This window comes from Ylistrum balloti, unplaced genomic scaffold, assembly GCF_031769215.1.
Source record: "Ylistrum balloti isolate Yb309-2 unplaced genomic scaffold, AGI_CSIRO_Ybal_v1 Utg370788, whole genome shotgun sequence".
Lineage (NCBI taxonomy): Eukaryota > Metazoa > Mollusca > Bivalvia > Pectinida > Pectinidae > Ylistrum > Ylistrum balloti.
The window spans coordinates 143,012-165,737 of record NW_026782460.1 but is presented as its reverse complement, the minus strand read 5'-3'; the positions used below and the strand labels follow the sequence as shown (position 1 = coordinate 165,737).

Below are 22,726 nucleotides of genomic sequence, written 5' to 3'. Positions count from 1 at the left end.
AATGGCTTTATATTAAATTATAAGTTGGATGTGTTGTAAAATTTCCATATTATATATTATTTTTTAAATTATCGTTATTCATGAACAGAAAAAAAAACAAACAAAAACATGATTGATTTGGCTAACTTTCAACGCGGAGATGAGGTGATAGATAGAAATGAAAATAAATGAGTGATTACCAAACACACGTGTAACAAGAATTGAACCGTTACAGTTTACGACCACTGGTGATAGTAACGAAATATGATTTTACATGTTTTTATTTTCTGCTAAAATGCTCTGCATAGATATGTTGTCAAGAATGTTGTACAAATCTACATCATCATTTCTTTAGTATCTTTGATTAATTGCATGTAACTTAAAACTGGAAGATTAAGTGGAGCTTTCAATCAATATAGTTGTGCCTGAGTGGAATATAAATTTCTCGTAGTGTTGAAAAGATAAACTGGAGGTATGGAATACAAGATGCGTTAAAAGGAGGATTTCAATTCCAAAGGAAATTTAATTTAATTTAAGACATATTACAAACCGAAACCAAAAAAACCCGTATTGTTATTCTAACGCCCGTCACTGAGTAAGGTAAAGGTAACTGCGTATTTGTTAAATTCCGGGTATTCGGTGACAGATATAATTATGGCTGTGTCTGGTGCATTTGAGACTATCGATGAATGGTATGGACCACTGGAATCACTGACAGATAAATTGTTCGAGGTGAAGTATTTAATACGGTTTGATATTGTAAATTCGGTATTTAATCTGGAACAGTGGACACCATCTAGGCATATGTCAGTAAATATCAGTACATGTGCGTTCTATCCCGAGGAAACGACATGGGATATACGAATGTATTTATCATATGAATAGTTCATAACAAAATTAATTATAACATTTCATACTATAACAGACATTCAAATATCAGTTTTATTTTCTTTTAAATAATTTCAAAGTGACCCCGATGTCCACCGTAGTGATATGGATAATGAGTGCGCTTTTCAGATCAAGCGGACCTTATGACATCTTTGTTCTATATTTAGCCATTCCCCTAAAACATATTTATGCTATTTACCTGTAAATAGATACACTATACGTGTGCTAAGTAAACCGAATATATTACTAGTATGTTGTGTATCTTAATGCACCTATCAAAACTTTTGACAAAATGTTTTACGGTGTGGCGTGTGACTACTGCAGAAGTTGCTTTTAAACGGTTCTATCAAAAACGAGTAGTTGAAAGGATTTGTGCTTTTCACAGATAACATTAACTGGACTATCTTTAATCTTTATTTTCTAATTATATCTATGTTTTCAAGATCATTTTCCAATGATAATAACTGAGTGATTCGAGATAGAATCAAGACAGCATTTAAGGTATGAACCTTTTCGGTTGTTTTAAATTGAGCTTTGTTTACTATTACGTAATACAGGGCGATAGGTATTGTATCTGCAAGAAGTTTTTAACACACGACTTTGTTTTTGTTACGCTTTAATTGCCTATGCTATTCAGTGTTTTGATTCAAGTTCTAGAGACATGGATATACACTTCTGTCATTGAGAAACAATTGAGGTATCAATTACGGCACACAATTAGTTTTGACCATCATGTACTATATCATTTCATATCTACAGAATGTTAAACGAGATGCCGGAGGACAAATACAGGAGGTGAATAAATTAATTACCAATCTGAATGAGGTTCTTCACAGAAGCAAGGACAAGAAAATATCAAGGTATCCTGGTTGTAAAAATAAATCTATTTATGCCACGCCTTCAGAAAAGTCTGGCAGTAGAATTTTAACACAGTTGCTTTCCATGAATGAAATGCACACCAAACAAGATTTCTTTACTCTTGTGGAAGACAACTTTACACAGGAGTACTTATTGCTTATTGTTAAAGCTAAAGCGAAGGAAATAAAACGTTTAAAATCAGAAATTGACGAACTTAAGAAATCAGCTATAAGTGCGCGCGAGTCAATGCAGGAAGATGCTGAACGTGCCCACATTGATAAGGAAAATGGTATAACTGAAACGAAACAAATTCTTCCCGTGGGATGGGAGGCAACACGACAAGACCTTACAGAGAAAATCGCCGAGCTGACATGCCAGCTTTCTATATTAGAAAAGAACAAAAAAGCTATGGAAGATGATCTTGGTAAGTTTAATTGTTCTTCAAATTGCAATTACACAATGGCATTGATATTGATAATTATGAAAATACAACCTTTGTGTAATTTACATTGTTTATGAATTGACAAGATACTTTCTTAATTTTGTCTATAGGTAAAAAAGATGTTAAATTGCGTTTGGCTGAAAGAGAGTTGGCTGATGTAAAGCGCCCACTTCAAAGTGAATCAGGTGAGAATTGTGATTTCACACTGTATGCAGGATTACAGCATACAATGGAGGATTAAAAGTCCACACTTGTCATTGTTAGGCACATTGCGATATGAGCTTTCAAAATGGATGCAGTTAAAAAACATCTATTAGCATATTACACCATTGAATTTTCATTAATTTTAGCGGACAGAAAAAATGGTGACCTCATTACCATGCAGTTGCGAAATGAGAATCTTGAGAAACTACTCGAGGAAAAGCAGAACATGTTTGGTAACTATATTTATAGGTTTAGGAAGTATTGCCAATAATATGAACTAATGTTAATTGCAACGAAAAAAAATATAATGGTGTTTATGCAACATCTGGTGTGAAATACACAATACATATTTGACCAAAATTAAACGCATACAATTACCAATTACATCGGCATTATAATGTAATTCGCGATGAGTGAGCAAATTCTTTCTGACAATACAGAGATGAAAAACGATGAACTCCATGCCATGACGTTGAAGCATGACGAACTAAGAAGACTACTGACCCAAACCCAGATCATGTTAAGTATGTATGATTGATGGTTTGCTGCATTTGCATATAAAACCATGTCTTTTAAGAACTGTTCGAAACTGGACTTGAAAGCATATATTTGTCTCTTACCATTTACAAAAGTCTCACTGGGCAGTATTCCTTAATATACTGTACACAACTCTTATCTTAATGTTGCCATGAAGAAAATATGATGGACCTTGTGTCATACGATCGAGAAAGGATGAACCAGAGAAAATATTCAACGCAATCAAAATTTTTTTGTTGAGTATTAATGTCGACTCAAGAAGTAAAACTGTCGATATGAGACTTTATCTTTGGTTTTTATATCTATGGAATACAAAGGTTTCTTTAACGAATACATATTTGTGTTACATGTTGATGTCACTTATACTTTGCACTGAACAAAAGATATTAAGGTTGACCACCGAATATCTACAAGTATATTTCAGTTGATATTTCTCATCTTAATATCATCGTTGCCAGAGAGAAAGGTTTACGACACTCATATGCTGCAGATCAGATATGACGAGCAAGAAAAAGTACTCAACGAGAAGCAGGAGATGTTAGGTATCTATAATTCACTTTATCTTGACTATGAGTTAGTGATAAGTGCTTATATTACAGGAAAAGTCTATGGCTTTACAGTTAACGCCAGAAAATCATTTTTTAAAAGAAAAACCTCTCAACTTTAACAGAGTATAAAGCAAACATATCTCTTACAATCTTCAATATTTTATTCTGTTAATGATATTTAATCGACTCATATGTTTTTATTCAATGTTAAAACAGAAATGTGTTTTGTGATGCTATGCAGTTGAGAAAGGATGGATTTCAGACACCACTCAACGGAAGGCAGAACACGCTTGATGGTTTTATTGGACGATAATAATTATCATCGATTTCAGCAGATGTCAACATTTTTCATTTGAGAAAGAATTGAAAACGGCAATGCTCCATACATTCTTACATACGAGAAGCAACTAGAAACACGGAAACAATGACTAGTTGACAGTGAACCTCTAGTCGAGGGCTATGTTTCCTGATGTCACTGACATACTACTCAACGAAAAGCATAACATACTGGTTAATTACAATTCATAATTCGAAAACGAAACGATAGAACATTATTAGTCAAACAAGATTATTTATTCAACAAGGGGCATGGAAGGCATGACAAAGAAGACACTCTTAATTCCACTTTGAACAACTTTATGCAGATAATTGGCGATTCTCAGATGGGCCTGGCTACTCCAACATTTGCTTGTAATATATGAAGTTATATATTTGAAAACAGGTCATTGTTGCATATAGATATTAATATTGCTAATATTCAGAAAAAATTGATTTAGCTGAATCCGCTGGACCTCTGTAGATGATTGTCGTAAAATTTTGTTTGAAATAATTACATAACCTTTCACAACTAGTAATGAAATTAACACGCAATTAGAGATGAGAATACTTAGCGTGTGCATGATGAGATTGGCAAAACCATGAATTACGGAAAGATACAGAAACGCAAGAAATGACAGATTGATTAGGGAAACATGACACAGACATAAGGCTATTGCAAACTAAAGACGATATTTCGGATGATCCTGTGTTCGTTTGGAAGTTTTATGGTCGCCATGGGGATCTCATTGAGAAATATTCTGTTTCTTTGTGCGACATGAAGCTGGACGTGTTTGATGTTCGTTAGTTTGCCATGTTGGTATTTTCTTGATGTTTCTTGTATGGTTATCATGACAAACTTGGTAAATGTCAATGCATTGCAAAGTATATCAGGCGAGGTGAATCCGATTTTGTTCGATTCGAAAAAATCGGATATTGCTTATATCAAAATATTTTTCTCAGTTAAAATTTCAAATATGTTCCTTGATATTTCGAGAAAATAAGTTTCTGTCTGAAAATAATATTTTTACATTTTCATGTCGAATCCAAATATCCGGTACACACAATTTAAGTTTCTAACAGTAAAAATGTTTTAACCAAATTTCCTATATTGATAATTTGAATAGTAAACTGAAAAAAACTTGAAAAGAAAGATGATATGATACAATATTCTATCGTGCTACTATATTGTTCGAGTGAATATTTCTTTTGATTTTAAAATGTCATGTTTAGCATCAGGAAATAACGATTTTTCATAGAAATCCCTGAATGAATATTTAGGATAGCAAATAAAAAACATTTCAATCACTCATGTATCAATTCAATGAACAAAGTTCCAAGCTGAGAATAATCTTTACATCGACACATGATCCTATGCTGCAGACAAGAGGTTGTATATCAGTTATTGCGCGTAAAAAGTTAGAGGTAGGACCATATGATTTACAGCAGTGCCACTGGACTCCTCGTCTACAACAACAGCTCTGTAATGGAGAAATGAAAATCATTTTGGAGAAATATTTGAAACAACAATATTTCCCAAGTTACTTTTGTGTATTACGCCGTCAAGCGTAATGGCTATATACTTGATAAATCAATAATATTTGAATGCATTGATTTGATAAGTATAACAATCCCATGGCATATAATTTGCTTTTCACAAGATTATCACTAATGCTATTATGGATAATGTATTTTGTATATAAAGTTGTAATATGTACAAAAATAAGCCCCTGGAGGATTGTTTTTCTGTCATGATATATAATAAATTTTCATTGCATCGTAAAGAAAACATTAACTTTCTTGTAATTTTTATTTATAAGAGATATCAAGTGGGAATGAATGTAAATGATCATAACCAACACAAAGTTCCACTATCTTTATATGCTATGGCATGTGTAAGTATTTTGAAATATAAAGTTAATAAAAAAAATATATTAAGACTCCTTGTATGTATCAGAACATTGCTGAGACTATCTACCTTAAGATTCTGATGTCAGTGGCATTAAATATTTACACCACTTGATTAACATCAAAACAGATAATATAGTAAGGTAGCAAGAACCAATAAACAGATCTCTAACTGAATAAGTGTTAGGGAGTTCAAATGAATAAAATCCTCACATTGCTTTTTAAATGACCAGCCAGTTATTGTCTATGGAATAATCTATATTGAGTATCATACGCCAGTTTGTAATGTTTGTTAGATATCACCGTTATTCTATTTCTACCTGCTAATCTGCCCAGGCATGATTGTTCAATGAGAGATCTTAACCAATTATAAAAGAATGTACATGTATATGAAACTTGGTTAGCAATACTGCTGCACCATGTATTGAGCGACCCACTATTGTGTCAAAACAGCATAGATAATAACGTAGGAGATCGTTAGACTAACCTTGTTATGTTACACGTAAACGCCACAGCTTCATTCAAGCGTAAATACATATTTCACCTTCTTGATCAATAGAAATATATGTTTCGGGAAACAGACAATGCATGTACAAAAGGCAATAGATGGAGATATAAACACTATATTGATATATAGATAATATATTGATATATAGATAATATACGGATTTATAAAAATGTATGAAAATATCAACAATGTATGGTTACACCGAGGTAAATCAAGAATACATACCTAAATGGATATTTTTCTTCTTTCTATTATTCAGCCAAATTAGTGTTATTAAAACATTAAACGTGGACGACACAACAATGAAAAAATGAATTGATATCGTTCATTAATAGAGTTCACCTCCCATCTATTTAAAAGTTGTACCATGACACACACATACAAAATGGCAAAACATGGGAATTTATATACATATGTCTCAAAAATTTGCATTACAATCGTTGTAGTAATATTTATTGGTTTTAACCTCAAAAACTGTCGATGTTCGCATAATTCGTATTTCTATTGTAACAAACTAGTCATAATATGCAGCATATTCCTAATATGCACTGTATTTATACTATTGATAAAGTAGTGAGCGACAATCAATACTTCGTTTGCACAGAGGACCCAGGGAATCTAAGCTTCGTTTAATTATTGATCTACTAGTCTTGGTTAAATTTAAGTAATGAATACCCTGCTACTCCCGTCTACATAATGTCTCTATTGTTGAAGTTATGTAGACCGCATAGGAGTGTCAGAACTAATTATGTATTTATCGGTTGTTCCTTTGTTACCTGCTGTTTTATCAGTGAGTATTTTATTACGTATCGTCAAATGATATCAATCAATGGACATGTTGGTTCTTTAGAGGCTATATTTATAACAAAGAAATAGCTATGCGTGGATTTAATTACATTTTTGCATGTTTGTGCCATATTTTTTAATATACAACCAATTGGAAACCATCGCAAACATGGAGATACAGGAGATATTTAGACTGAAATATGGAGTATAGTTTTATTTGAAGAATTTCCATTGGTTAACGTGTCCGAGTATGGCAAGATTCCTCATCGATTTACTACAAAATTGGAAAACTGAATCGATCTAACGATGACGTTACTATATTAAAAGGGATACAATTCCACTGGAACAACCCAGTTACCTTCAGGTATGTATTCTTGTTATTTGCTTTAAATTGCAACAGTAGAATGTGAATGCTTTCGTTCCTGAAGTCTCAAGTGATTATCTAATTAAAAATAGAATGCCCCCTAACAGACAAAGGTAATAATTGACAATGAATCATTTATTACAGAAGACTAACGGATTTTAATATGACTTTCAATGTTTTTTAAATTGAAAACCTGATCAGTCAGGAATATCTTTGTTGTAGCGGTTACGGTATGTTCTTCCTTTATTTAAAATATCACAATGATTGTAAAAGTATGTTCTGGTCGAGGAATTATCAAGTGTTGTCCCTGATTAAATCAGTTGTAAATCATATTTCTGTAACGCGATAGCAATGTCATTGAATCGTGCTTGTGGGAGTATTCATAGTGCCAAAATGTGTTCGTCAATCTAATATTTTCACCTCAAGCGTTAATATATCTCTATTTTACCGAACAAAGGATTGAAAAATTATTGAAATCTAAGGCAGTGCATATATTTCCAAATCCAAATATTTTGGTATCAGGAAACAGTTAATTTGCATTTTTCCTGAAATTATTGGTCATGTTTGAGATATACAGGTATAGCAATTACTTTAATAGTAGAGAGATGAAATTTGTGTAAACCAAAAATTTCCTCTGTTTTCTGACATTTGATTGTCATGGTTACCTCCTGAAAAAAATGCTAAAAATGCAAAAATACTGCTAATTCCAACCTAACACTACAACTTTCTAGAAGAAATTTAATTCTAAACACCTATCTTAAAATCAACAACACTGTCGTGGTAACAAAGTTCTTACATTTCAGCAAATTCCAACTCGGAAATCCTTCATAACATAATCCTATGAAACAATTTTTCACAAAACACAATTTCACTTCCTGTAAAGCTAGTATTTGGTGTGTAGACATAGATTCGAGACTGCCCCAATAGTAATCGCCAACACAAAGCTAAAATATTATTCTGAAATAAATGAAACCCTACATTGTCCACTTTAACATGACAAGACCAATTTTAGCAAGGATTTATTTTTTCAATTTTAATTAAAACCTTTATAATGGGGTAATCTAATGATAAAAAAATCACCCAATCACCCATGGCCACACCGAGAAACTGTGTACTGCTACCTTTACATAATAATATCACAAATTATTTAGACAGTTTTAATATTACTAACGCATTGTAATATTTTTCTATTCTATTTAATTTTGGTGTCTTAAATAATGTAATCATTTCAAAGATATTATATAGAGACTATGCCGTTAAACATCACATGTATTTTACAAGTATGAAAATATATTAATACATTTAATATACTGTAATGGGAATAAAATGGGTATTTATGATATCAAACACAAAAACTACATTTCTGTTTAATTATATTTAATTAGAAACAAAACGAAAAAAAAAAATCAATTAAAAAAATAGTCATAATATAAATACTTATCTTTAGATAGAGAATTACTTATGTAAAGGATTCTTATATCAAATCTGGAATTATTCATATCGTCATATTGATATGATAGATCATCCGCAAAATGAAATAGAAATATTTCTCCAGACATGATACAGTGTTTTGCATATCTTATCTTTAATGAGGAAACAGTATACGTTTACAATGTTTACACACGATGTATATTTATCATAGAATTTTCCTTAATTTGTTTTTATGTGTTTTTTTTTTTACAAAAATAAAACCCATTTTACAAGTTAAACTCCATCAGTAATCTTTGATATTTCAAATAAACTATGGATTTTTTTATTTTCTAAAAAGAATATACAGACATGCCAAATCTATCGATTCTGACCTCTTCATTTAAATAGCTGAGATAGTGCCTAGTAGTTGAAGAAAATATGAAGATAGTTAAATGGATTCCATAACAAAGTAACTATTTCTGATGTACATACTTTTGATCTATTTTACAAACTTCAAAGTTAGTCTATCTATTCTCTAGACATTTCAACCATTTCGAAAACTGTGTGATCATATATATTACATTCCAATTACATTCTGCATACGTGCATTTGAAATCAACAAGCGTTTTTTCCAATGCAAAGAATGTATTCTAAAAACGACGTATTTGTTACACAAAATATTTCATCACGAAGTGTTCAAATTGATTCAAATTCATATATTTGTTTAATGAATGATAACATATCACAATAACGTAAAAATCTGTATCTATTTAAGGGAATTTCAATGCTATATTTCTAAATTTAAAGTTATTGCATGACTTCAGTTCTGTTTATTTATTATTTCAAAATGTCCGGATTTATCATGACGATATGTGTTTTTTTTTTTTATTCATCTTCAGGAGTGATGCAAATGTCGTGAACTTAGTTAATGCTAAGACAACATTGCCGTTAGCGACCATTGAAACAATGGAAGAAGACGGATATGTGAGGAATATTTTACACATTCCCTTGTTGTTTTATATGCACTTTCATCCTCATATATATTAACGAATTAAACTGTATTTTATGGCATTTCTGGTCGTTATCAATTACAGAGCTTGACAGTCAAACACTATATTGCGTTGGGGTACAATATGGTGTGTTTGATTGTAAGATTCTGGCATGTATAATGTTTATATTTTCTCTTTTTATATTGCTATTTTATATCGATTATAACTTCAATTATCAACATATCGACAGAATATTAATTCAAACTCAAAAGTACGGCATAATAAGAACAAAAGTAAGATTTACACGAAACTATCCATAGAAAGATCTAATGAGAACAAGGCAAAGCGTCCGGAAAGGCAAGCGTCTTCTGCTTCAAATAGTTATCATAACCGATTGCGTAAGACAGCCGTTTTGATGGTGTTCTGCAAGCAATGTTGACATCATGGTCTCGCTCTGGTTGTAGATTATATTACGACTCTTTCTGGTTGGTCTATATCGTGGCTGGCAAATGCAAATATAACTAAATGTGAATAGTCTTATTCAGGCGGATAGTCGTGTATTTGTTTTTAGTTTTAGATATTCGTATTCACAAAATATCAAGTAGGAAAGAAATGTGTTTTACTTATGATGTCTAGATACGTATTTCTATATTCATCATAACCAGGATAATATCCCTGTACAGATAGTCTATCTTTGAAAAATGTAGTAAAACTAGTTCAGAATGAAATTGAAATGGTCCGCGATTTATGCAATGCTTTTTATGATTATCATAGTGATAGCGAAAGAAAATCTTCAGGTTTTAAAGACTAGGGCTGAGTTAATCATCTGATTAGTCCAGGATCGTCTGATTCTTAAATAGATAAGTAAGAACGTAATAGAGATTCAACAGAATTTACTTTTAAAAGAATGCTAGATACTTACGAGTTGTAAAGATCAGAACATAATATTTGATATATTTTTGTATTTTTCCCAAACTTATTTCCTGGTATTTTCTTTAAAACATACCGTCGATCATATAGTACAACTACTTCATATCATAATAACATATCCACACAGACAAAACACTTATCCGTTCCAAGGGCAAGTCAATGTGCTGTAATTAAAGATATTAGATATTATAAGTAAATACTTATTACATGATACTTTTGCTATTAGTCAGTTTCACTATGTTCTCTATTTCAAGGATTTGGAAGAGGCAGCAGCAAATGGAAATATTGAAATCGTTAAGCAACGATTAGAAGAAGGACAAGATCCACATCAAGTGAGTCTATCAAATACTTGGACATATTCTTCGTAACACAAATATCTATCTATTTGTACCACATACACCGGTATCTCCGGTATATAGGAAGTATCCTAGCTTTCATTTAGCAATGGAAGTGTGCTAAGTATATACTGAGAGTGCGAATAAGGACACGCATTTTCATTTAAGTTAATGCCCACCATCATCGTAGAACAGCAAGACTTTTAGTAAACGATGAAATCTTGTACTACTTTTTTTCTGCTTTTATGTTTGTCTTGCTACTTTATGCTAAATGTAATGATGAAGTACGTTGAATATTATTGGTATTAAATGTTTGTATGTTTATTTCAGCAAATCAAATTTACTGCTATATTCATATAGATACATATTTTTTTCAGCCTGGAGTCTTCAAAAAGGCAGCAGGAAAAGGACATTTTGATATTGTAAAGCTACTATTAGACAAGGGAGTGGATCCCAAACAGGTATTGGTTTTTAAAAAGAATCAAGATGTAGCTATATGTCTTCCTACTTCTTGTTCTGTATCAATTTTGAATGTTTTTTCTTGAACATATATTTAAATCTTTTCTACACATAAATGAAAAAAGGGGTTTTTTCCGCTTACGCTTTTCAATATAAGACATCTTATCTTAGATTTCAACACATCAGTATTGCATAAGTCAATAATGATATAATCAAGCAATTGGGCAGTTTGATCATTTAGATGAAAATGTATATATAGTATATTGATAAACGACAATTGTGTCTATATCTTCATCGTTCTTAATTGATATATGTTTCTGGTTTGGCCATCAGTGTCTCATCATTTTGCCACGTATGATGACACATCCTTTTCAAGCCATTTAAACTATGATGTGAAATATATCTCCCCTTCCCTGTCAGGAAATTAAGACACCTTCTTGCCGGATTTGGCTATTCAGTTTATAACTTTATTTGTCGTTAAGAGTTCCTCTCATTAGGTACCCTTTATGTTATTTATTGTAACATATCTCTGTTCCAGTCCTCTGCGTTGAAGAAGGCAGCGAAAAAGGGGCATTTTGACATTGTTAAGCTGCTGCTTGACAATGGGGTTGATCCTGATCAGGTAATATTTACAGTATATGATATCAAATTTTGTACTCGAGGTTACATTTTCGTTCAATTTGTTTAATTACTGAAGTCAACATAAGCGTTTTCGTTCATCTATATCAATTTAGCAACAATTTAATGTGATAAACATTCGGATTATACACATTTTGTTTTTCATATTCCTTGACGGAATGTTCCTTTGGACATGCTATTCTGGAAATGTTTTTTTATTCTAGTACACGGTAACAGTAATAATATTTATTGATAAAGTGTGTAATATTGATACAAATGCTAGAATTTCTAAAATTGCAAGCTAAGCTGTTTTTAATAAATACCATCAATTTTTAATTGGTGGTAAGATAGAAAACTTACTTACACAATAATGTCCAGTATGGAAAAAAATATTGAGTAGGGATATTCAAAGTTTGGTAAAATGTACGACAATGGTTTTATAAAAATCAGTAAAGATTTGAGTGCGTTCGTTCCATAACAAAGGCACCCTGTTGATAATAATATCATTTTTTTCATAGTTTTTGTATGTCGATTCATATGATCTGTGGCATTTCATGATATTAATTCATTGCAGTCAGGAATTTTACAAAAGGCAGCAACGAAGGGTCATTTCGATGTAACTAAGCTATTACTCGAAAAGGGAGCAAATCCTAATCAGGTAATGTTTTATGGTGTATTGTATCTTATATTCAAATCTTCCTTGTAATTTGTTCTTCCTCAAACATTATTCAGATTTATTTTTTATTGATTTTCTGATGGTAGCAGTTTGTTTTAATGCTTCAAACACTACGAATCAATGCATAATCAGGAATTTTCCCAGGAATTAGTATGTACTTACTTTAAATCTATTTGATAAATTCCTTACGGATAGTCTTGATATTGCCATGAAACCGAATGCATCTGTAATCTGTTTTTTCGACAGCAGAACTTTCCAATACAGCATAATATTCTAATTTACCGTCTGTAATTAGAGGTTAAATAACATGTTTATTATTGGCTTGTAACAAGATTATTTTTGCGTAGGTACATGTTGGGACACACCTTAGCAAATATCTTATGCGTAAAAAGGGGTGTGGCTTGTGAGTATGGGATCAGTTTTGGTTATATTTATAATTCCCTGTATATTACAACGAACTAGTAGTCTTAATTTGCCAAATTAATTTATACTTACCATGGTCATGTACCTTTATTATTAGTCTCATATCTTTCATTCCGTGGATATCACCAGGATCTAAAGAACATGGACTGCTAATTTGTTATTCAATAAATATTCTTTGAATAAACTAATAATGTTGTCTTTTCATATCGGCTGAAGTTGAAGCTCTCGGAAGTGAAAAAGGTTGAAACACGAGGTTACAGAGATATTGTCAAATTACTGATTGATAAAGGACTTCGACCTGAGGTGAGTTCGAATACTTTTCCAATATTTGGAAAGATATTCAATACGTTCCAGGCCAGCATCATGTTTCTGCTGAGCATCATTCGTCTTCCTAATGCTGCGAATTTGTTCTGCTCGCGGTTGTTAAACACAGTTTTGACATAATTTATGCTGCAGTAAGCGTTCATTTCTTAGTATTGTAGTTTCTTTAGCTTAAGATGATAAATAATATATGTTGATGTAAGCGTCTATATGTAGTTAATACCGAAAATGCCCGCCTTATTTTAATTTCAATACTTCGAATGACAACTTACACTGTTTTTTTTTATATAAAATATACAGATTACTGTTAGAGGTACGGTTCGAAGATATTTAGAAGGCTTGTTTTTAAAAGGTGAATATCTGTATATCTTGTAGATAGACGTCTTCTTCCACGAAAAAAAAACCGATTTCCATGAACGTTAATATGAACTTATTTTTTTATGCTCAACACCATTATATGATAAAGAAGGTGGATAGTCATGTTCATGATTTACAGACAAGTTGACTTCAGCAGCGAAACCGCAATGTTTATAAGATATCAAGTATTAGTTTAATTGCAAACATTTTCATTTCAGAATGTGCCATCTGGAATGCAACCACCAAGTCCAGTCAATTCACAAGAACCGTCTCCTATTACTAAAGAAGGTAATGTTAATATGATGAAAATACTTGTATCGAATGATTCAACTCGATAACCCTAAAATGTACAAGTAGAATAAGACCAGGTGGTCCGGATGGGTAAACGTTTCTGCTTCATATAGATCTTGGTCAGTTCATAAAGTAATGTCACGTTAGACATTTAAGATATAATTACCGACAGCAAAAATTCAGAATGGCGTTTCAAACATGGAATAGAATTTGGAAACCGCCCAATTAACAAATTACATTTGATCTTAACAAAAACAAGTTGTAATAACTCAAGAACTTTGGACAGGACTGACATAGGCATAGCCTGTTGTCTGATTCTGTTTACATAATTTGTTAAAACTGAAAATGAATACAGTTACCTTCGGTATGCAGTTTTCCGAGTAAGATATATTGTTCTGTGAATAACGGAGAGCATAAATTAAATATTTGTAAAGGATAAGATGCATCACATTTGTAGGAAATAAGACAGAAAGGCACAATATAAGCATTATCTATGATCAAAGAATTATTATTGTAAATTTGATACTTTTAACCACCTTGTGTACTAACAGAAATTGAAAAGATGTAGTTAGTTTATTATCATTATTTTGTAAATAATAATTCTACGGCAATGCCTCTTTTATGTTTTTTACAATCTGTTGAATCCATGTCTTGCATTTTACAATAGTAAATATATAAGTACTATGATAGTCGATGTAACACAACAGTAACCGATATGGTTTGTTTATAAATTTTATTTTCCTCGTATTTAATTATTACCAAGCGTTACCGAATGTAAACAAACTTTAACTAGAATACATTTCAATACTATATAGATAGTAAATACAGTAATATATTAATATCTTATACATATAAAAAATTGTTACTCATACGAACTTTTCCTTTAGTAAATAAAAATAAATAGATAAAAGGATCTTTTGTTTAGAAAAAATAGAACAACAGCAATACACAAATGGAATAGCTCAGAACATGGAAAAGCCCTGTAATATCACCATCACTGTTGTTGGGCACAAGGGAGTGGGTAAATCCTGTTTCGTTAAACAACTCCAGGAAGAACTTATTCCGGAAGGCGGGCCTGAACCGACAGATACTGCTGATTTATTTATAAATTATATGGGCTACAACCCTAATACTGGATTTCGCCAGAAATTAGATAAAGACGGAGAGATGGAAACCGGTCGTCAACGACTGAGGCGAATCATTGACCGATACCGGAAAAAGGATGATAATGCTACGCAACCTGCTACAAGTGAACAGGACAAACGCAGTGTTGAGCAACCACGAGCAAAACAAACTGTTTTAGAACCCGATTCCTTACCTGGTTCTCCATCCCCGTCATCTTCAAATTCAGCATTCTTGTTGCAATCTAGGTCGCCATCTGACGAACCACCTGCGAAACTTAGAAGTAAGTTTCAATTTTTTTCATTTCTGATAACATACCGCAATATTAATTATTATTATTGACATATATTGCTTATGATGACGATTAAGATAAGGCGCAACATTTGAAAAACGGAGAAGGTTATGTTACTTTTGCATTAAAATGAAAAAAAAAGGTTAATATTTCGATAAAGAACAAAACAGAGATCTTATAGCCCCATCAACAATTACCATTTAAAATCTTGATGAAAACATTCCATATTTATGGGATCGCATAACGGTAAACAGTTTGCAAAGGTCGAATGTTCAGACGATGTGCAGGGGAGTTTAAAAATCACTTATAAATAAATGCTATATGATTATGATATTAGTTAATGTTTTGACATATCGTGGACCTAATTTTTCCCTTATCAAAACCTAATCCAAATGCTTTATGAAAAAAGTAATATCTTTTATGATAAAGTTACAAAGAGAATACATGATCAGTGTCTTAAAATGTATGCTGTATTATGGCGAGGGTCAATAAAAACAAAAGAGGCGAGCCTGTGGCAAAAGTAAAAGTAAAAATAAAAACAAATCCTAACCTTATCATTGACAGGCAACCTATATAATTGTTATACCTAAGAATGATTAGCAGTTTATCGTATTTTTAAAGACTGCATAATGTATATGTGGAAATTCCTTCATTATCAAGCTAGCCTAGTTCTTGATAAATCGTCCAAATGTGGACCTTGTTTGCAAATTTAGGGTACAACAATGTATCAAACATAGTACGAATGATATATGCATGGTGTGTGAAGTGATCCTGCTCTACCTATGTGATGTTATTTCACTTGTATACGATAGAGATATCTATAACGAGATGCACTTATAGGCCGATTGGTGACATATAGCAGTCAGTTGCTGCTAAAATGTACATTGAATCACAATGGTGTTACATTGGTGTGGACAATTTCACTAATAAACTAATAACATACATAATCATTATGCAGGAGTTGAAATTAGTGACATATCAAGCACAAGTCAGTCCAGTTCAGAAGGTATTCGACAGGACAATTTATCACTGGAACAGCGGAAGGTGATCAGGGAAATAATGAAAACAGAGACAAAAGAAAATGACGAACAGGTGAAGGGTTACATCACCATTTATGACTTTGGAGGCGAGAAGGTATTCTATAATACCCATCACTGCTTCATGTCAAGCAACATGATTTTCGTCCTTGTGTTTGATGTAGCAAAGTTTTTGGATCCGGAAACATCAAAAGATGGCTACGGTAATATGTTATGATCAAAATCGTTCTTATTCCTTTCGTTTCTTCATTTGTCATCTGTTCATTCAATGTCATGGGGATATTGGTAATCTAGAATGAAACAATAGAATTAATATCAAGCATTTTATATTTACAGAGTCGATAGAAAATTGGCTGAAGTCTATCACTACTTATACGATTGACCAAACTACTCAAGATAAACGCACGCCACCTGTCATCCTCGTTGGGTCACACTTAGACATAGCTTCTCCTGATGTGAGGATTTAAAATGACGGAAACCATAATTAGCACAATACAATGTAATAACTTGATACTGGGAAACTTTCTCTGCAAATAACATTTCTTCAGGTTCATCTTATGGACTTAAGATGGACTTAAATTTGATGATAAAGCAGAAAGCAAGATTATTAACCTTTAACGACGAATCAGAGCGAAAAAGAAGTTACATGTGAAAGAGACATTATCACGGGGAATGCTTCTCTATACACAGTTGTCAATAGGTATTTTTTATAATTTCGTTGCTTCTTGAACCCATTATGTGTAAATTGTGAATAAGTTGTACTGAAAGGTTGATAATATTCATGGAGAATTCAACAGAACAAATGATATTCTATTGATTTAGCCAGCCTCATGATTTTTTTCGGCAGGAAGAAAGACAAAGAACATTATTTGCTTCAGTTTTGGAGAAGCTGTACGACGATCCTCAGTTAAGTAAAATAATGGAGGACCACGTCCATGAAATGTTCCCTGTAGCAAATCTGGATGATTCGTCAAAGAATCAAGACACTTACACCCTAATATGGCAAAAGATTATAGAGATAGCGCCACTTCAGTCACAGTGGGAGAAGCCAGTACCTGCTAGATGGGTAGCATTGGAACACGAGCTGTTGAGATCGAAAAATGCCGGAAGCATCATTCTTACATATAAAGATTTATTGGAAGTCAACAGCAAGTTATCTGTTCCTCTAGAAGAGCATGAAATCACGAGTTTTTTAAGGTCAGTAGAAGTTGTATCATGCTCATCATGCTATGTCAGAATATGCACATGTACTTGACGTTCTTTAGAAATTTTCCAATATCTAGTATTACGAAATTTATTGAACTTTATGGTCAGTACACCTTCCAATCTGGATTAAATTTCAATTTTTTATTTTCCTCGTTCATTTTCAAAAATTAAGGCCCTAGCAATACTGAAGATCCCTAGAAGGACGAAACAGCTGTATTATGCATTTCGATTAATTATTTGGCGTAACAGTTTGTAATTCTAAATTAGAGTTCAATGTGTTTTTTCACTTGTGTGTCTTTTTGTAAAATCTCTTTACTATTTTGCAGCAATTTGAAATTTTCCGGATCTTTCCTTTGTTTCGATCTTCATACAAAGAAACCATTCATCGTCCTGCCGGCACAGTGGATAATTGACGCTTTCAAAGCCGTTATCACTGACCCAGATTTCACTGTCCATCTTTCGATCAAGTTACGACTTGAGTGGACGAAATACACAAAATCTGGTGTCTTAACACTGGACTTCATCCGACAGCTTTGGGGACGCCATAAAGAAAAACAATTCCTTGAACATGCAGAAACACTGAAAAGCGTTATGGAGACTCTTGGTCTGCTAACAAACCCATTGTCAGACAATCCCGATGACGAGGTGAGTTACTTCATAGTACCAAGTATGCTCCAAATGGCCACTCCTGAGACCATCCGGCCAGTTCTTGATGATCCTGATACCGTCACCACTGCCACTCTCTGTCTCAAGTTCGACAACCCATTTATCCCCCAGGCTGTATGGGACAAGATGATTGCCGCCTGCATACACAGATTTCATCGACTGAACGAGCCAGGTCACGATAGTTCAAAATTCATTCAGCGCGGCTTTGTTTGCTTATCTATTAATTCTCTTTGGAATATGATCATCCATTGCGAGGAAAATGCCATGAAAGTCACACTGTTCAAAAAAGATACCGATACAACTACTCCAGAAGGAGCTGGCGTGAACTTGCTCAACATTCTTGAATTTCTTCTCCGGCGTATTCTTGAATCAAATCATCAGAGCCATCTAAAGTATCGATTTTACATCCACAACAACTACCGGTTCACACCCGATGAGAAGATGGTAAAAGTAGAAGAACTGCGAATGACCCCTCGCTTACAATGCTACAGTGCAGGTGAACGTGGATGGATTGAGAGACAGGACCTCTACGTCTGGTTCAGAGACCCAAATCAGAAGGTATATTATTTTTGATTTATCATTATATCAGTTTATTATTATTATTTTATAATAAAACTATGAAGGATTTATTGATTCTAATTTGATTCAGGATTCTTCCAAATTACATTTGGATCTTGAATTGGTCATTACTTAAGGATTGTTTCTTATTTTCTGTAGCTGCATCGAATTGTATTTACATTGGGGTAAGTACATATTGCTTGGTGCGCGTTACAGAAAATAAGAAACAATCCTTATATTTACACTTGGTCACTTTGAAATTGAAATAATAATAATAAAAAAAAAATCACCTTATACACATTGTTCGAACAGCCGCCCGCTTTATAGAACAACCAAGTAAATCCAAAAACACTAGGTGGCGCTGCCGTTGACAAGTACAGTAAACAAAATAGTTCTCAAAGATAAGAGGACAATCAACATGTTTAATAATATCTATTTAAATATTTAGACATCTTCTTTTAGTTTTAAGAATCAATAGTTCATCATTGACACAATATTCCTCTATCATTGTACACAAATTCATTATTTAACACCGCGCAGGTATATATCCATAAATACGTGAACGTGCATCCATGGATGAGTTAGATAGAACCCTGATGACATGTTTGACTGAAAGGCTGCAGCAGAATAATTCATACTGAGGTTAGGTTGTGTATTTTCTGAGGGCATCGGTACACCATCGGCCCCTCGTCATCGCATATAGCGCCAGCCTCAGTCATGGTGTCGGTGTGTTGCAGACGACAAAATTCCTATCTCGCGAGCTTAATTCGAACAAGATCGATTTAGGTTTACTGACTGAATTTATCTTTTATTAATGGCATATATTTTAAAGTTATTTTTGTAAGGATTGACATGTTTCTTTACATTTCCGAACGACATAAACTATAATCTCGTTTTGTAGCGTTCGCAACTTGGACAAGTAGTTCTTACATTTTATTTGATATCTATGCGCAAGCCTAATCACCGTACGTAAATATCGAAAATTATTAACATTGGGTTGGGCTTAGTTCATCTAGAGAGAATGCAACGCAAGTGTAAATATGATATAATGTTTGTTGTTCACAGAAACACCAGACTCCGAGTCGAAATGGTAAGTCGATATCTTTCTATTTGCAATGACGTGACCACTCTACGGTTTTAATCTAAAAAAAACCACATTGAAACTATATTTGTAAACCTATTCAACGTTTGCAAATCTATTTACTGAAAGAAATCATGCATTGCTTTAAATGAAATGTCAACAGTATATATAAGCATTTTACGGAAGAAATTGCAGTTACAATCAAAGTCGTTGTTGCACTTGTTTCTCCTCAGTTTGTGTATGTGCTTCCTTATCTCGCCGTGCAGATTGGTATAGTACATTATAATCATTAGACAAATTTTCAATGTTTCACAGAGAGATTAGATGATTTACCAGACAGAATAATGACAGTCAAAGAGATTGGAAGAATTTCTAGATATATTGGGAGTTCCTATCAGATGTTCTTCCTCGAACTAGGCTGCCCTATTGAGGTACTGGAGCAGGAATTAGAGGAACATAACCATCTCGCTTTCAGATCTCGTGTCACAAAGATCTTTCTTCAACTACACAAAATGAAGGCCGCCACAACATGTAGTTTCCGGAATGTAGCTGATGCTATGTCCAGAAACAAAATGGATTCTTCACAACTTCAGAACATAATTGACCATAACAGGGACATGGTGTTTAAAGGTATTTAACATCATTTGGTTGTTAACATGTGCAAAGTCAGTACTATGGATTGTCTGGAAACAGTATATTCAATCTGCCAAGAAAATGCAAACTAAAATCAACGTCATGTACTAATAAAAGTTACAACCAAATTAATTTTCCTCTATGGGTATTGAAATATTTTACTGAAAAACTGTATGAAAGAATAGTCGAAATATTCAGTAACTGTATACATTATATCTTCTTTTCAGACGACAGATTGCCAATGACTTTGCTGGAGAGAGATCTAACACCCGATGATATTGCTCTCGTCAATGAACAATTGAGTTTCAAATTGTACTTTAATTTTTTCCTTGAACTGGGATTTTCGCCAAACTATATTGATGAATTCGACTTCCAGTTCAGAAACAAGAAAACCCATGTGATGATCAATGCCATGTTGAACGCATTATTCTGCGAAACAAAGCCATGCCCAAACTGGAGCAGTGTTCTCATGGCGATGGAGGAGTGCAACATGGATACGGAATCCCTAATCACAGCGTTGCAAGCAATATAGATATTGCAGTGAATATTTATTGAATTAGTAATTTTGTTTGATATTTGGTCAAAGCTTTTTTGATTGGTTAATAATGTTTAATGTTCTTGACATTCATCGTATTCCTTTCTACATCAGATATCTCATGATGACAAATATCAACTTTATGGCCAAATATTTACAACCACAACATTTCCTTGCTTTCATTTCACTTTTATGATTTTAGAGGCTTCTCTGATGCCTCCCTTATACATACTGCTAATATTCCATATCAATACGTGGGCTTTTTAAAATTTTGATCAAATGAATGTATATTCTGATATCCTCATTACTCTATTTTTTGCAAAGGTATTCGGTATTGTTTAATTACTTCACTCGCAGAAGGCTGGAGAAATCCTGAACAGGCTGAAAACATTAACAGAGTAATTCCCCTTTGTATAACCTATTCGCGAAATGTTCGGTTTTTGTTTCAGGATACTAAAAATAACGTTAGATAACGGTGAGACAACGTTCAAGAAAAGTAGGCGCCCTCTACGGATTGTTCTAGAAGTTGATTGGAAGATGTCATTGTTTAGATATCTTATCAATCGTCTCATTGTAAAACTTTATATTGATATTTGCCTTATAATATCTTGTCTTTGGTAAACTGTGGACATATTTGCACCGACAAAGAGAACGGTTTATAAGAGATCTTTTTGTTGGTATAATTCACCATTACATATGTTATCATTACAATGTTTCATTTATATAGACAGGTTACATATCGATATTTTGTTATTACAATGATATATCTTCAAGAAAGTTAATGTGTTACTATTACAGAATAATAAGTATGTGTCACCAGGTAGGCTGTTTACTGTGTCGTAATACTGATATATCTTATACACATGTGTTATACTAACGATGTATATACGAGTATTGAGCTATGACGTTTATTGTGTAATAACAGCGAGGTGTCGACATAATATATAATTTTGATGTTTAATATGGTCTATATAGATAAATTCCCACAAGAACGTTTACATTGATATATAAAGATATTTAATTGATGTTTGTTGTGGAACATTCATTCACGCGTGACAAGAATATTATATATTCTTCAAGTCAAACACAAACACAAGATGCACGTATAACAGCAATTTATGTACGAAGTCATAACTAATGTATCCCATGATGAAGTACAAACAAACATTGTAATCATAAGAATCATTTATAAAAGTAGACCGGGTTGTTGAGTATGAGAAAGGCTACTGATGACTCACAGATTAATGAGTTTGTCACTGAGGAAATTCCGAATAAATCGGTTTATGGTTGGTTTTGATGGTAATCGGGATATATAAGTGTATTGTGGTTCACTGATGACATTCCAGGATAAATACCTTAATATTGAATTACTGATGACAGTCTGGAACAAGTTCATTGGGTCACTGTTGACATTTCACTGATTAAATATTGATTTTGAACTATAAATGTG

At 32.9% G+C, this 22,726-nt stretch overlaps 1 protein-coding gene across 1 annotated transcript; it reads left to right on the top strand.

Moving 5' to 3' along the window:
• The first annotated feature begins 633 nt into the window (after positions 1–633).
• On the top strand, positions 634–21,273 carry LOC132558396 (uncharacterized). The gene is made up of 21 exons (XM_060222949.1): positions 634–711; positions 1,627–2,149; positions 2,278–2,352; positions 2,518–2,604; positions 2,812–2,895; positions 3,367–3,450; positions 3,673–3,683; positions 10,921–10,998; positions 11,379–11,462; positions 11,999–12,082; positions 12,653–12,736; positions 13,394–13,480; positions 14,074–14,143; positions 15,072–15,551; positions 16,519–16,800; positions 16,934–17,052; positions 17,445–17,794; positions 18,130–19,027; positions 20,093–20,121; positions 20,428–20,738; positions 20,969–21,273. Exons 1-21 carry the CDS (start codon positions 634–636, stop codon positions 21,271–21,273), a joined length of 4,203 nt encoding a protein of 1,400 aa, XP_060078932.1.
• Positions 21,274–22,726: the final 1,453 nt, after the last annotated feature.

Coding starts and splice junctions, on each gene's coding strand:
- LOC132558396 (XM_060222949.1), top strand. CDS start 634: ATGGCTGTGTCTGGTGCATTTGAGACTATCGATGAATGGTATGGACCA. Junction 2,150..2,277: donor AGCTATGGAAGATGATCTTG/GTAAGTTTAATT, acceptor TTTTGTCTATAG/GTAAAAAAGATGTTAAATTG. Junction 2,353..2,517: donor CCCACTTCAAAGTGAATCAG/GTGAGAATTGTG, acceptor CATTAATTTTAG/CGGACAGAAAAAATGGTGAC.